The following is a 15,206-nucleotide window of genomic DNA, read 5'->3' as shown; positions in this document are numbered from 1 at the left end:
ACAGAGAGGAATGCACCATTTTCCACCACCCCCCACCCTGCTGACAGTACCATTAGACTTCAAAGAGAAACACAGCACCTCCAATGGCGGCTAGATTCCTAACACCAAAGCCTGTCCCCTGCTCCTGGCAGGGGTATCTTTGCAAAGGCAAGTCTAAGTGTGAGCCAGTGCAGCTGGCCTCTCCCTCAGACCAACACAGGCACTCCTGAATGTACCAGGTCTGATGGAGAGCTCCAAAGCATCAGCATCAGTTCTGGTGGAACTGAGACCAGGCTTTCTTTCTTTTACCCTTTTTTTTTTAATTTTATTTTTTTTTATAATCTTTATTTTGTGTTTGGATTTAGGCTTATAGTTTTATATTGTTTGCTTCCTTTTCTTGCTTTTTAGATCAGAATTCTTATTTCTTTTTCTTTTCTTTTTCCCTTCTTTCTTTCTTAATCTTTGGTACAGTTTTTTGTTTGTTTCCTTTTATATTCCTTTTCCTTTCCTCCTTTATTGGATCAGACTCTTTTTTTTCCCAGGCTTATCTTTTTTTTTTAAGATTTTATTTATTTATTTGACAGAGAGAGACAGGGAGGGAAGGAACAGAAGCAGGAGGGGTGGGAGAGGGAGAAGCAGACTTATCTTAACAAACAAATCGAAGCACACATAATTGAAGAGCCAGACACTCCCAACTGCAAGCAAGGAGGAACTCTGTAGAGGACTGACCTGAGGGAAAGAGCAGCCAAAACACAACAGCAGAATGCACAGAGCATACACCAAAAACACTTCCAGAAGCACCAGGTTGTGGACAGTGTAGGACCCCTTCTTAATACAGTATTACTCTCGGGAGCAGGAAACATAACAAGATGGAGGAATTCTCCCCAAAAGAAAGATCAAGAAGAAATTGCAGCCAGGGATTTGCTCAAAACAGAAATAAGCAATAAAGCTGAACAAGAATTTAGACCAACAGTCATAAAAATACTAGCTGGGCTTGAAAGAAGCATAGAAGATACCAGAGAAACCCTGGCTGAAGAGATAAAAGACCTAGGAAATAGGCCAAAATAAAAAATGCTATAATGGACATGCAAAACTGACTGGATGTAATAACAATAAGGATGGAAGAAGAGGATCAATAGGTGGGGTGATAAAGAAGATAAAACTATGGAAAATAATGAAGATCAAGAAGAGGGAAAGAAAACTATTAGATCATTAAGACAGACTTAGAGAACTCAGCTATTCCACAAAGCACAATAATATCTATATCATAGGAGTTCCAAAAGAAGAAGAGCAGGAAAGAGGGGCAGAAGGCTTATTTGAACAAAGCTGAAAAATTCCCTTCTGGGGAAGGAAACAGGCATTCAATCCAGGAGGCACAGAGAACTCCCCTCAAAAATCAACAAACACAGGTCCACACCAAGACATATCATGGTGAAACTTGCAAAATACAAAGGTAATGAGAATTCCAAAACAACTGGAGACAAAAGGTCCTTAACCAAATGACTTAACAGCAGATCTGACCACAGAAACTTGGCAGACCAGAAAAGAATGGCATGATATATTCAGTGTGCTAAATGAGAAAAATATACAGCCAAGAATACTTTATCCAACAAGGTTAATTTATTCAGACTAGAAGGAGAGATAAAAAAATTTCCGAGACAAGCAAAAACTGAAGTTGTTCAAGAACACTAAACCATCTCTGCAAGAAATACCAAAGGGGACCCTTTGAGCACAAGAGAGAGACCAAAAGCAACAAAGACTAGAAGGAAAGAGAAATCTACAAGAACAGTGACTTTTACAGGTAATACAATAGCACTGAATTCATATCTATCAGTAATTACTCTGAATATAAATGGACTAAATGCTCCAATCAAAAGACATAGGAATTCAAAAAGGATTTTAAAAAAAAAAAGACCCATTACTGTGCTGCTTATGAGAGACTCATTTTAATTTTTTTTTAATTGTTTTTTTGTAAAGATTTTATTTATTTATTTGACAGAGAGAGATTACAAGTAGGCAGAGAGGCAGGCAGAGAGAGAGAGAGGAGGAAGCAGGCTCCCCGCTGAGCAGAGAGCCTGAGGCGGGACTCGATCCCAGGACCCTGAGATCATGACCTGAGCTGAAGGCAGCGGCTTAACCCACTGAGCCACCCAGGCGCCCCGAGAGACTCATTTTAGACTGAAAGTCACCTCCAGATTAAAAGTGGAAGGTACAGAAACATCTGTCACCCTAATGGACATCAAAAGAAAGCTGGAGTAGTAATCCTTATATCATACAAACTAGATTTTAAACCAGACTGTAATAAGAGATGCAGAAGGGCACTGTATCATAACAAAGGGGTACATCCAACAAGAAGATATAACCATTATAAATATTTATGCACCCAACCTTGAAGAAGTCAAATATATAAATCAGTTAATAACAAGCTTAGGGGCACCTGGGTGGCTCAGTGGGTTAAGCCTTGCCTTCAGCTCAGGTCATGATTTCAGGGTCCTGGGATCGAGCCCTGCATCGGGCTCCCTGCTTGGAAGGGAACCTGCTTCCCCCTGCCTCTCTGCCTACTTGTGATCTCTCTCTCTCTCTCTCTCTCTGTCAAATAAATAAAGTCTTAAAAAACAGCCTGGGTGGGTCAGTGTGTTGGGCCGCTGCCTTCGGCTCGGGTCATGATCTCGGGGTCCTGGAATCGAGTCCCGCATCGGGCTCTCTGCTCAGCAGGGAGCCTGCTTCCCTTCCTCTCTCTCTGCCTGCCTCTCTGCCTACTTGTGATCTCTCTCTGTCAAATAAATAAATAAATAATCTTTTAAAAAAAAATAACAAGTTTAAAACTGAGGGTTGTTGGGGAGAGGGGGGTTAGCAGAAGGGGGGTGGCATTATGGACATTGGGGAGGGTATGTGCTATGGTGAGTACTGTGAAGAGTGTAAACCTGGCAATTCACAGACCTGTACCCCGGGGGTTAAAAATATATGTTTATAAAAAATTTTTAAAAAAATAACAAGTTTAAAGAAACTCATTGATAATAATACAATAATAGGGGACTTTAACACCCCATTAACAGCAATGGAGAGATCATCTAAGCAGAAGATCATCAAAGAAACAAGAGCTTTGAAAAACACACTGGACCAGATGGACTTAACAGACATATTCAGAGAATTTCATCCTAAAGCAGCAGACTACACATTCTTTTTGAGTGCATATGGAACATTCTCCAGAATAGATGGTATACTGGGTCACAAATCAGGCCTCAACCCAGACAAAAAGGTTGAGATCATACCAGACATATTTTCAGACCACCACACTATGAAACTTGAAGTCAACCCTCCCAAAAAGATTGGAAAGACTACAAATACATGGAGGTCAAGGAACATCCTACTTAAGAATGAATGGGTTAACCAAGAAATTAAAGAAGAAATTTTTAAAATACATGGGAACAAATGAAAATGAAGACACAATAGTCGAAAATCTTTGGGATGTAGCAAAGGCAGCCTTGAGAGGGAAGTATATAGCAATCCAGGCCCTTCTCAAGAAACAAGAAAAAAGTCTCAAATATACAATCTAACCTTACACCTAAAGAAGCTGGAGAAAATACAGCAAATAAAGTCTAAGTCCAGCAGAACGAAAATAATTAAGATTAGAGCAGAAATAAATTGTAGTGAAATAAAAAAAGAATAGAACAGATCAATGAAGCTAGGAGCTAATTCTTTGAAAGAATTAACAAAATTGTTAAACCCCTAGCCACACTTAACAAAAAGAAAAGTACGCAAATAGATAAAATCATGAATGAAAGAAGAGAGATCACAACCAACACAGCAGAAATACAAACAATTTTAAGAGAATAATATGAAAAGTTATATGCCAACAAGTGGGGCGATCTCAAAGAAATGTGGATGCATTTCTAGAAATATATGAACACCAAAAGTGAAACAGGAAGATATAGAAAACCTGAACAGACCCATAACCAGCAAAGAAATTGAAGCAGTAATCAAAAATCTCCCAACAAACAAGAGTACAGGGCTAGACTGCATCCCAGGGGAATTCCACCCAACATTTAAAGAAGAATTAATCTATTCCCTGAGCTGTTTAACAAAATACAAATGGAAGGAAATTTTCCAAGCTCATTCTATGAGTCCAGCATTACCTTGATTCCAAAACTAGACAAAGACATCACTAAAAAAGAGAATTATAGGCCAATAGCCCTGATGAACATGTACACAAAAGTTCTCAATAAGATACCAGCAATAGGATTCGACAGTACATTAAAAGAATTATTCACCACAACCAAATGGGATTTATCTCTGGGCTACAGGGGTGGTTCAACATCTGTAAATCAATCAACTTGATACACCACATTAATAAAAGAAAGGATAAGAACCGTATGATTCCCCTCAGTAAATGCAGAAAAAGCATTTGACAAAATACAGCATTCTTTCTTGATAAAAACCCTCGAGAAAGTAGAGGTAGAAAGAACATACCTCAACATCGTAAAAGCTATATACAAAAGACCCATAGCAAATACCATCCTCAGTGGGTAAAAACTGAGAGCTTTTCCCCTAAGGTCAGAAATACGACAGAGATATCCACTTTCACCACTATTCAACATATCATTGGAAATCTTAACCTCAGCAATAGGATGACACAAAGAAATAAAAGTCATCCAAATCACCCAAGAAAAAACCAAGCTTTCACTCTTTGCAGACACTCTATATAGAAAACCCAAAAGACTTCATTAAAAAAGTGCTAGAACTAGCAATGGCCATGGTTGCCAAACTGTGGAAAGAACAAAGATGCCCTTCAACAGACGAATGATAAGGAAGATGTGGTCCATATACACTATGGAGTATTATGCCTCCATCAGAAAGGATGAATACCCAACTTCTGTAGCAACATGGATGGGACTGGAAGAGATTCTGCTGAGTGAAATAAGTCAAGCAGAGAGAGTCAATTATCATATGGTTTCACTTATGTGTGGAGCATAATAAATAGCATGGAGGACAAGGGGAGATGGAGAGGAGAAGGGAATTGAGGGAAGTTGGAAGGGGAGGTGAACCATGAGAGACTATGGACTCTGAAAAACAATCTGAAGGTTTTGAAGGGGTGGGGGGTGGGAGGTTGGGGGAACCAGGTGGTGGGTATTGGAGAGGGCACGGATTGCGTGGAGCACTGGGTGTGGTGCAAAAGCAATGAATACTGTTATGCTGAAAATTAAAAAAAATTTTTAAGTGCTAGAACTGATACAGAAATTCAGTAAAGTAGCAGGATATAAAATCAATACTCAGAAGTCAGTTGCATTTCTATATACCAACAATGAAGCAGCAGAAAGAGAAATCAAGCAATTGATCCCATTTACAATCACACCCAAAACCATAAGATACCTAGGAATAAACCTAACCAAAGAGGTAAAAAGATCTGTACTCTGAAAACTATGAAACACTTATGAATCATGAAACTGAGGAAGACACAAAGAAATGGAAAAACATTCTATGCTATGGACTGGAAGAACAAATACTGTTAAAATGTCTATGTTACAAGAAGATGTTGTTTATATATACAGTGGCATATTACTCAGCCATCAAAAAGCATGAATACCCATGATTTCCACCGATATGGATGGAACCAGAAGGGATTATGCAAAGTGAAATAAGTCAAGCAGAGAAAGACAATTATCATATGGTTTCACTCATATGTGGAACATAAGGAATAGTGCAGTGGACCACAGGGGAAGGGAGGGAAAACTGAATGGGAAGAAATCAGAGAGGGAGACAAACCATGGAGACTCTGGACTCCAGGAACCAAACTGAGTGTTACAGAAGTGAGTGGGGTAGGAGATAGGGTAAGTGAGTGATAGGTATTAAGGAGGGGACATGTGGTGATGAGCACTGAGTATTATACAGAACTAATGAATCATTGAACACTGCATCTCAAAAACTTAAGATGTACTATATGTTAGCTAATTGAATGTAATAAAAAAGTGGGGAAAAAAATGTCTGTGCTACCCAAAGCAATCTATATATTCAAAGCGATCCCTATCAAAATACTATCAACAGTTTTCAAAGAGCCAGAACAAACAACTGTAAAATTTGTATGGAATTAGAAAAGACCCTGAATAGCTAAAGTAATGTTGAAAAAGAAAATCAAAGCTGAGAGCATCATAATGCTGGATTTTAAATTCTGTTACAAAGCTGTAATCATCAAGGCAGTATGGTACTAGCACAAAAACAGACACATAGTTTAGTGGAAAAGAATAGAGAACGCAAAAATGGACCCAAAATTGTATGGCCAGCTAATCTTCAACAAAAGAGAAAAGAATATCCAATGGAAAAAAGACCATCTCTTCAACAAATGGTGTTGGGAAAATGGACAGCAACATGCAGAAGACTAAAACCAAACCACTTTCTTATACCACATACTAAAATAAATTCAAAATGGATGAAAGACCTAAATGTGATACAGGAAACCATCAAAATCTTAGAGAACACAGGCAGCAACCTCTTTGACCTCAGCTGTAGCAACTTCTTACTCAACATCCCCACAGGAAAGGGAAATGCAAAAAAAAAAGTGAACTATTGAGAGTTCATCAAGATAAAAAGCTTCTGCACAGTAAAGGAAACAATCCACAAAACTAAAAGGCAGCCTACAGAATGGGAGAAGATATTTTCAAACAAGGTACCTGATAAAGGGTTAATATCCAAAATCTATAAAGAACCCATTAGGGCGCCTGGGTGGCTCAGTGGGTTAAAGCCTCTGCCTTCGGCTCAGGTCATGATCCCAGGGTCTTGGGATTGAGCCCTGCATCAGGCTCTCTGCTCCACAGGGAGCCTGCTTCATCCTCTCTCTCTGCCTGCCTTTCTGCCTACTTGTGATCTCTGTCAAATAAATAAATAAAATCTTAAAAAAAAATAACCTATCAAATTCAACACCCCAAAAAAACCCAGATAACCCAATTAAGAAATGGACAGAAGATATGAATATACACTTTTCCAAAAAAAGACATCCTGATGGCTAATGGACACATGAAAATATGCTCAACATCACTCATCATCAGGGAAATACAAATCAAAACCATGATGAGATACCACCTCACAACTGTTAGGATGGGTAAATTAAACAATGCAAGAAACAACAGGTGTTAGTAAGGATGTGGAGAAAGGGGAACCCTTTTGCACCTTGGTCAGAATGTAAACTGGTGAAGCCACTCTGGTTAATACTGTGGAGGTTCCTCAAAATGTTAAAAATAGAACTACCCTGCAATCCAGCAGTTACACTATCAGGTACCCAAAGAATACAGAAATAGAAACTTGAAGGGACATATGCATCCCAATGCTTATAGCAGCATTATCAGCAATAGTCAAACTATGGAGAGACCCCCAATGTCCACTGACTGATGAGTGGATTAAGAAGATGTGATATAAAATCAATGCACAGAAATCAGTTGCTTTCTTATACACTAGCAATAAAAATATAGAAAGGGAAATTAAAGAATTGATTCCATTTACTGTAGCACCAAGAACCATAAGATAAGGTGATGCCGCCAGCTTTATTTTTGTTTTTCAACATTTCCTTAGCGATTCGGGGTCTCTTCTGATTCCATACAAATTTTAGGATTATTTGCTCCAGCTCTTATTACAAAGCTGTGATCACCAAGACAGCATGGTACTGGCATAAAAACAGACACATAGACCAGTGGAACAGAGTAGAGAGCCCAGATATGGACCCTCAACTCAATGGTCAATTAATCTTTGACAAAACAGGAAAAAATATACAGTGGAAAAAAGACAGTCTCTTCAATAAATGGTGCTGGGAAAACTGGACAGCTATATGTAGAAGAATGAAACTCGACTATTCTCTTACACCATACACAAAGATAAACTCAAAATGGATAAAAGACCTCAATGTGAGACAGGAATCCATCAGAATCCTAGAGGAGAACATAGGCAGTAATCTCTTTGATATCAGCCACAGCAACTTCTTTCAAGATATGTCTTCAAAGGCAAAGGAAACAAAAGCGAAAATAAACTTCTGGGACTTCATCAAAATCAAAAGCTTCTGCACAGCAAAGGAAACAGTCAAAAAAACAAAGGGGCAACCCACGGAATGGGAGAACATATTTGCAAATGACAGTACAGACAAAAGGTTGATATCCAGGATCTATAATGAACTCCTCAAACTCAACACACACGAAACAGGCAAACACATCAAAAAATGGGCAGAAGATATGAACAGACACTTCTCCAATCAAGACATACAAATGGCTATCAGACACATGAAAAAATGTTCATCATCATTAGCCCTCAGAGAGATTCGAATTAAAACCACATTGAGATATCACCTTACACCAGTTAGAATGGCCAAAATTAACAAAACAGGAAACAACATGTGTTGGAGGGGATGTGGAGAAAGGGGAACCCTCTTACACTGTTGGTGGGAATGCAAGTTGGTGCAGCCTCTTTGGAGAACAGTGTGGAGATTCCTCAAGAAATTAAAAATAGGGCTTCCCTATGACCCTGCCATTGCACTCCTGGGTATTTACCCCAAAGACACAGATGTCGTGAAAAGAAGGGCCATCTGTACCCCAATGTTTATAGCAGCAATGGCCAGAGTTGCCAAACTATGGAAAGAACCAAGATGCCCTTCAACGGATGAATGGATAAGGAAGATGTGGTCCATATACACTATGGAGTATTATGCCTCCATCAGAAAGGATGAATACCCAACTTTTGTAGCAACATGGACGGGACTGGAAGAGATTATGCTGAGTGAAATCAGTCAAGCAGAGAGAGTCAATTATCATATGGTTTCACTTATGTGTGGAGCATAACAAATAGCATGGAGGACAAGGGGCGTTCGAGTGGAGTAGGGAATTTGGGTAAATTGGAAGGGGAGGTGAACCATGAGAGACTATGGACTCTAAAAAACAGTCTGAGGGGTTTGAAGTGGCGGGGGCTGGGAGGTTGGGGTACCAGGTGGTGGGTATTGTAGAGGGCACGGCTTGCATGGAGCACTGGGTGTGGTGAAAAAATAATGAATACTGTTTTTCTGAAAATAAATAAATTGAAAAAAAAAACCACATTGAGATATCACCTTACACCAGTTAGAATGGCCAAAATTAACAAAACAGGAAACAATATGTGTTGGAGGGGATGTGGAGAAAGGGGAACCCTCTTACACTGTTGGTGGGAATGCAAGTTGGTGCAGCCTCTTTGGAGAACAGTGTGGAGATTCCTCAAGAAATTAAAAATAGAGCTTCCCTATGACCCTGCCATTGCACTCCTGGGTATTTACCCCAAAGACACAGATGTCGTGAAAAGAAGGGCCATCTGTACCCCAATGTTTATAGCAGCAATGGCCAGAGTTGCCAAACTATGGAAAGAACCAAGATGCCCTTCAACGGATGAATGGATAAGGAAGATGTGGTCCATATACACTATGGAGTATTATGCCTCCATCAGAAAGGATGAATACCCAACTTTTGTAGCAACATGGACGGGACTGGAAGAGATTATGCTGAGTGAAATAAGTCAAGCAGAGAGAGTCAATTATCATATGGTTTCACTTATGTGTGGAGCTTAACAAATAGCATGGAGGACAAGGGGCGTTCGAGAGGAGTAGGGAATTTGGGTAAACTGGAAGGGGAGGTGAACCATGAGAGACTATGGACTCTGAAAAACAATCTGAGGGGTTTGAAGTGGCGGGGGGTGGGAGGTTGGGGTACCAGGTGGTGGGTATTATAGAGGGCACGGCTTGCATGGAGCACTGGGTGTAGTGAAAAAATAATGAATAATGTTTTTCTGAAAATAAATAAATTGAAAAAAAAAAAGAACCATAAGATACCTTGGAATAAACCTAACCAAAGAGGTAAAGGATCTGTACTCGAGAAACTATAGAACACTCATGAAAGAAACTGAAGTTGACACAAAAAGATGGAAAACATTCCATTCTCATGGATCAGAAGAAGAAACAGTTAAAATATCTATACTTCCCAGAGCAATGTATACTTTCAATGCCACCCAATCAAAATTCCACCAGCATTCTTGAAAGTGCTGGAACAAACGATCCTAAAATTTGTATGGAACCAGAAAAGACCCTGAATTGCTAAGGAATTGTTGAAAAAGAAAAAACTGGGGGCGTTACGTTCCCTGATTTCAAGCTATATTACAAAGCTGTGATCACCAAGACAGCATGGTACTGGAACAAAAACAGACACATAGACCAATGGAACAGAGTAGAGTCCAGATATGGACCCTCAACTCTGTGGGCAAGTAACCTTTGACAAAGCAGGAAAAAATAACCAGTGGAAAAAAGACACTCTCTTCAATAAATGGTGCTGAGAATACTGGACAGCTAAGTATAGAAAAATGAAACTCGACCATTCTCTCACACCATACACAAAGATAGACTCGAAATGGATGAGAGACCTCAATGTGAGGCAGGAATCTATCAAAATCCTAGAGGAGAACATAGGCAGTAACCTCTTCGACATCAGCCACAGCAACTTCTTTCAAGATATGTCTCCAAAGGCAAAGGAAACAAAAGCAAAAATGAACTTTGGGGACTTCATCAAGATCAAAGGCTTCTGCACAGCAGAGGAAACAGTCCATAAAACAAAGAGGCAACCCATGGAATGGAAGAAGATACTCGCAAATGACAGACAAAGGGCTATATCCAAGATCTGTAAAGAACTCCTCAAACTTAACACCCAAAAAACTGATAAGGATGTCAAAACATGGGCAGAAGACATGAACAGACACTTCTCCAAAGAAGACATACAAATGGCTAACAGACCCATGAAAAAATGTTCATCATCATTAGCCATCATAGAGATTCAAATCAAAACCACATTGAGATACCACCTTACACCAGTGAGAATGACCAAAATTAGTAAGACAGTAAACAACAACTATTGGAGAGGATGTGGAGAAAGGGGAACCCTCTTACACTGTTGGTGGGAACGCAAGTTGGTGCAGCCACTTTGAAAAACAGTGTGGAGATTCCTTAAGAAATTAAAAATAGCACTACTACAATTAGTAGTACAAGTAATACAATTAATAGTATAAGTAATAGTACTACTACAATTGCACTACTGGGTATTTACCCCAAAGATACAGATATAGCAAAAAGAAGGGCTATATGTACTCCAATGTTCATAGTTAAGTTAAAAAACAATGTATACAATACCTTGTCTTTGAGGCTAAAAAAAAAAAAAAGTGGGAGGAAATGAGAAGCCATATATTTGCGTGAAGAATTATCAGGAAATACACTGAAAACTTAAAATACTGATTAGACGTAAGAGTTGGATAGAGGAAAGAAGCCCAAACAATTTTTTATGAAGTACTTTTTTGTATGTTTTTATATTAATATATATTAATATTCTAATTTAAAATAGAATTCAAATAAGGATATTTTTTAAAAGAAGGAAAGAAGAGAAGAAACTGGTAACCCAAGTGCGAGATCATTAGAAGATATAGAAGGAGAGAAAAAGTCCTGATTCAAACAACCAAAAAGGAACTACAAATGCAGATACTAAAGAATGTAGACTATAAATTCCTAGTTTTCCTCAGCCTGGTACTACCCTCAAGAAGCATGGGGAAAGTAGAATGGAAATTAGAAATAAAAGTCACAAGAGGGAAAATATTAGTTTATGCAGAAAAGATATCTTTGCAGTATGATGGAAAGAGCATAGGCTTTAGAATAAGATTGAAGAAGAATTCCAGTTCTTGCTATTTACTAACCATATGTCTTTGGGTAAATTATTTAATTACTTTCAGCCTTGGTGATTAATTTCTAAATTCCTATGTCACTTAATTGAAATACATTTTAGAAAGATATGTTATCAAAGAATGAAAATTGATTTAAGTAAAATGCCAGTACTATACTTAAATATTGACTGTTAACTTATGGGGGAAAGCCCTTATTTGTAACACCACACTCATTCTTTTTTTTTTTAAAGATTTTATTTATTTATTTGACAGAGATCACAAGTAGGCAGAGAGGCAGGTAGAGAGAGAAGGGGAAGCAGGCTTCCTGCTGAGCAGAGAGCCCGATGCGGGACTCGATCCCAGGACCCTGAGACCATGACCCGAGCTGAAGGCAGAGGCTTAACCCACTGAGCCAACCAGATGCCCTAGCACCACACTCATTCTGAAGAGTTAAGTTATTATGCCCATGAAATTGGTGGTATTTTGGAGGGATTAGATTGTAAGGGAAGAGGGGGTGGTATATATTGGTTGTATGTTTCTGTGTTTATATGTGGGTGTCTCTTAGAGCAAAAGGATTGTTAAAAAGCATTAAGAAAATTTAGAGGTAACCCTTTTTTATTTGAATTTCCTAACTGTAGTGAGGAAGTCTCTTTTACTGATCCCCACATTCATCATATGTCTTCTACTCTCAACCTGTTTGCCCTTTTTGATTTTTTTTATTTTTTTAACCACTGGAATATCCCCTCTCCAATTCTGTCAAGAGTTTAAAAATCTGTTAAGGTTACACAAAATCCACCAACTTGATACCTCCTTACAGTAATTCAGCCAATCCTGTATTCTTTTATTTCTGAAATCTTACAGCATAAATTTCCCATATGGTTTTTTAAAATTGTTTAGATGATGAGAGTCTTTCCCTTGCAAAAACTGTAAAAAGCTTAAAAGTAAGCATAATTTCATACATGTTTTTATGTCTGACTTGAAAGATAATAGACACATACTAATTGTTTCAAAAATTTTGACCTAGATTACTCAGAGAACCCTAAAGATTGTCACCACAACAGCTCAAACATCCTAACCTTTTCCACTGCTACACCTTTTCCCCTTCCCCTAAGGGCCCCTGTAAATACTGGTTTCTGGCTAAGCAGAGATATACTTGATATCTTCAGGACTCACTGACATTCCAGGACGTGGCTGTGAACTTCACCAGAGAAGAGTGGAACCAGCTGTACCCTGCTCAGAAGATCCTTTACCGAGATGTGATGCTGGAGAACTACAGGAATCTGGTAGCACTCGGTAAGGATGTTGTCCCTGTAAAACTAGAAACCATTCTAAATGGGTTTATTCCCTTAAGTAGTGAAAATTTCCAAATCTTTTATGAATATAGTTCAGGCCAGCACAGAATGCTAATCAGTGCTGGAGACAGAGCCTTTGTTTCTTGCTGTTTCTCCTCAGGTAAAAAGTCTTGATTTTGTTGAGTTTGAGATTGGGTAGCTTTATTTTGTTGCCTTGGAAGTTTCCCCTTTCTAAATCCAGAGGCTCCAAAGACCAAAAAGGTTGGAAATGAATTCTAAGAGAAATTTTTGTTCCTAGTACAAACTTCTATGACATACATTTTTTCCATGAATAGGGCATCAACTCTATAAGCCAGAGGTGATCTCTCAGTTGGAGAAAGAGGAGCAGCGGGGGATAGAAAGAGACAGTGCAGTGGACGCTCACGCAGGTGAGGAGCAAGCATTTGGGTATTTGCTGCTCAGTGAAGAGAAGCAGTCACTTCTGAAATATTCAACTGACTGTGCTCGAAGTCTTTGCCTCTGGGGTTTACAGAATACCAAGACCTTTTTAAAAATTCAGTTTATGTTTGACTTTGTTCCAAACTGGAAATGGCCCTCTTGTTTTTTTCCAATTACACAGATAATATATACTTATCATTAAAAAATTCACACAACACAAAAGCTAGTGTGAAGGTATTTACTCTAACATTCATGACTACTTTGATGTTGCAGATCTCCACATAGAACTTTCTGTTTCTTCATTCCTTTTCCTTTTGTTATCAAACTCTTTAAACTTGTCTAAAACCCATAGCCTCAATTTTAATTCTCTTGATTACCTTTGTGACATGACTCCTATCCTATCTGTACTATTAAAGTGGTTTTCTTGGAGATTATTACCAACTTCCTTCAGTCGAATCCAGTGGCTTTAAAAAAAAAAAGTTATTGTCTCCTCTAATCTTGTTGCATTGGATTGTGTTGACTTTACTTTTTTAGAAATTTTCTTTCACTCTGGCTTGCGATGTACACGATTCTTGCCTTTTGTAGTCTGTGTCCAGTATCTCTATATGCTCCTACACTGCTTTCCCTCCCTTTTTATTTTTCTAAATGTATGTATTCCTACAGGCTTAGTGTTCTGCTCTGTAGTATATTCCTTTTAAGTAACCCTTCTATGGCATTTTCCCATTTCTATATTTTTAGCCTCAATATTTCACCCACATAATCTTCCCAGATTTTAGATTATATTTTTGTTTATGAATGTCATACTGTCATCTTAATTAAATATTTCAAAACCTGGATCTGTTGATGTTATACTCTCTCTTTAAAGCATCCATGAAATAAGAGAGTTATTAACTAAAAAATAAAAACAAAAACAAAACCTTAGCTCCCTCTTGTTGGCATACCACCTAAAATGTTCTGCCTGCTTGTATCAGTAAGTAGTTCACTTCTAAATGTATGCCAGATACTGAGTTAGGTATTTTACACTGTAGTTTTTTATCCTGAACTCAGCTACCCCTTCTCTATGTAGTGTCCACCCTGATTCTTTGCTCTGGCACAGTGTTTTCCCATTTGGACTTGGTTTTCTGCCATTCAGACTTCAGCTTCTTTCTCAGGGTGGCTTTGACTTGGCTGTCCTTATTGATTTTAGTGCTCCAGGTCATCTCGGGTGAGAAACCTGCTCCTCTTTCAGCCTCACTTTACCTGAATTTTGGTCTGACCAGTGCTGGCATTCTATGGGTAGAAGCTAATAAAACATTTTCTCAAGAACCCCTGAACACTTTCTCCAACAGTAGTAGGTGACGTTATTTCTATGAATCTCCACACCCTGAAACCTGGGAAGTAGGAAGCTAAAGGAAGAAGATGAAAAACGCCCTGGGCGCCCAGGTGACTCAGTTGGTGAAGCGTCTGCTTTCAGCTCAGGTCATGATCCTGGAGTCCCATGATGGAATCTGCTGGGCTCCCCACTCAGTGGGAAGTCTGCTTCTCCCTCTCACCTTTTCCCCTCTCATGCTCTTTCTCTCTCTCGCCCTCATTCTCTCCCACAAATAAATAAATAAAATCTTAAAAAAAAAAAAAAGAAAAGAAAAGAAAATGAAAATGAAAAACTCCTTTCCCAGGTGAGTTGCCAGCATAGGCACTGACAGCAGAAGGCAAATCTATTGTTTCCCTCAGGTGTTTTTTCCTTCAGGTATTTTTTCCCCACAGGCAAGTCCATTTGTAGGATTCATGGTATTTCCCATATATCCCTATCCACAGACCCCCAGCTAG

At 38.8% G+C, this 15,206-nt stretch overlaps 1 protein-coding gene across 1 annotated transcript in view; it reads left to right on the top strand.

Annotated features, from left to right (window-relative positions):
* Window positions 1-15,206, top strand: part of ZNF713 (zinc finger protein 713) — a 43,619-nt gene that overhangs the window by 18,177 nt on the left and 10,236 nt on the right. Inside the window, exons 3-4 of the mRNA XM_044232995.1 lie at window positions 12,837-12,963; window positions 13,298-13,390. Coding sequence (XP_044088930.1) covers window positions 12,837-12,963; window positions 13,298-13,390 — 220 coding nt within the window. The remainder of the gene's footprint in view (window positions 1-12,836; window positions 12,964-13,297; window positions 13,391-15,206) is intronic.

The sequence above is a fragment of the Neovison vison genome, chromosome 14, assembly GCF_020171115.1.
Source record: "Neovison vison isolate M4711 chromosome 14, ASM_NN_V1, whole genome shotgun sequence".
Taxonomy (NCBI): Eukaryota; Metazoa; Chordata; class Mammalia; order Carnivora; family Mustelidae; genus Neogale; species Neogale vison.
Note: the sequence above shows the minus strand (reverse complement) of the source record. Positions and strands in the feature narration are given on the sequence as shown.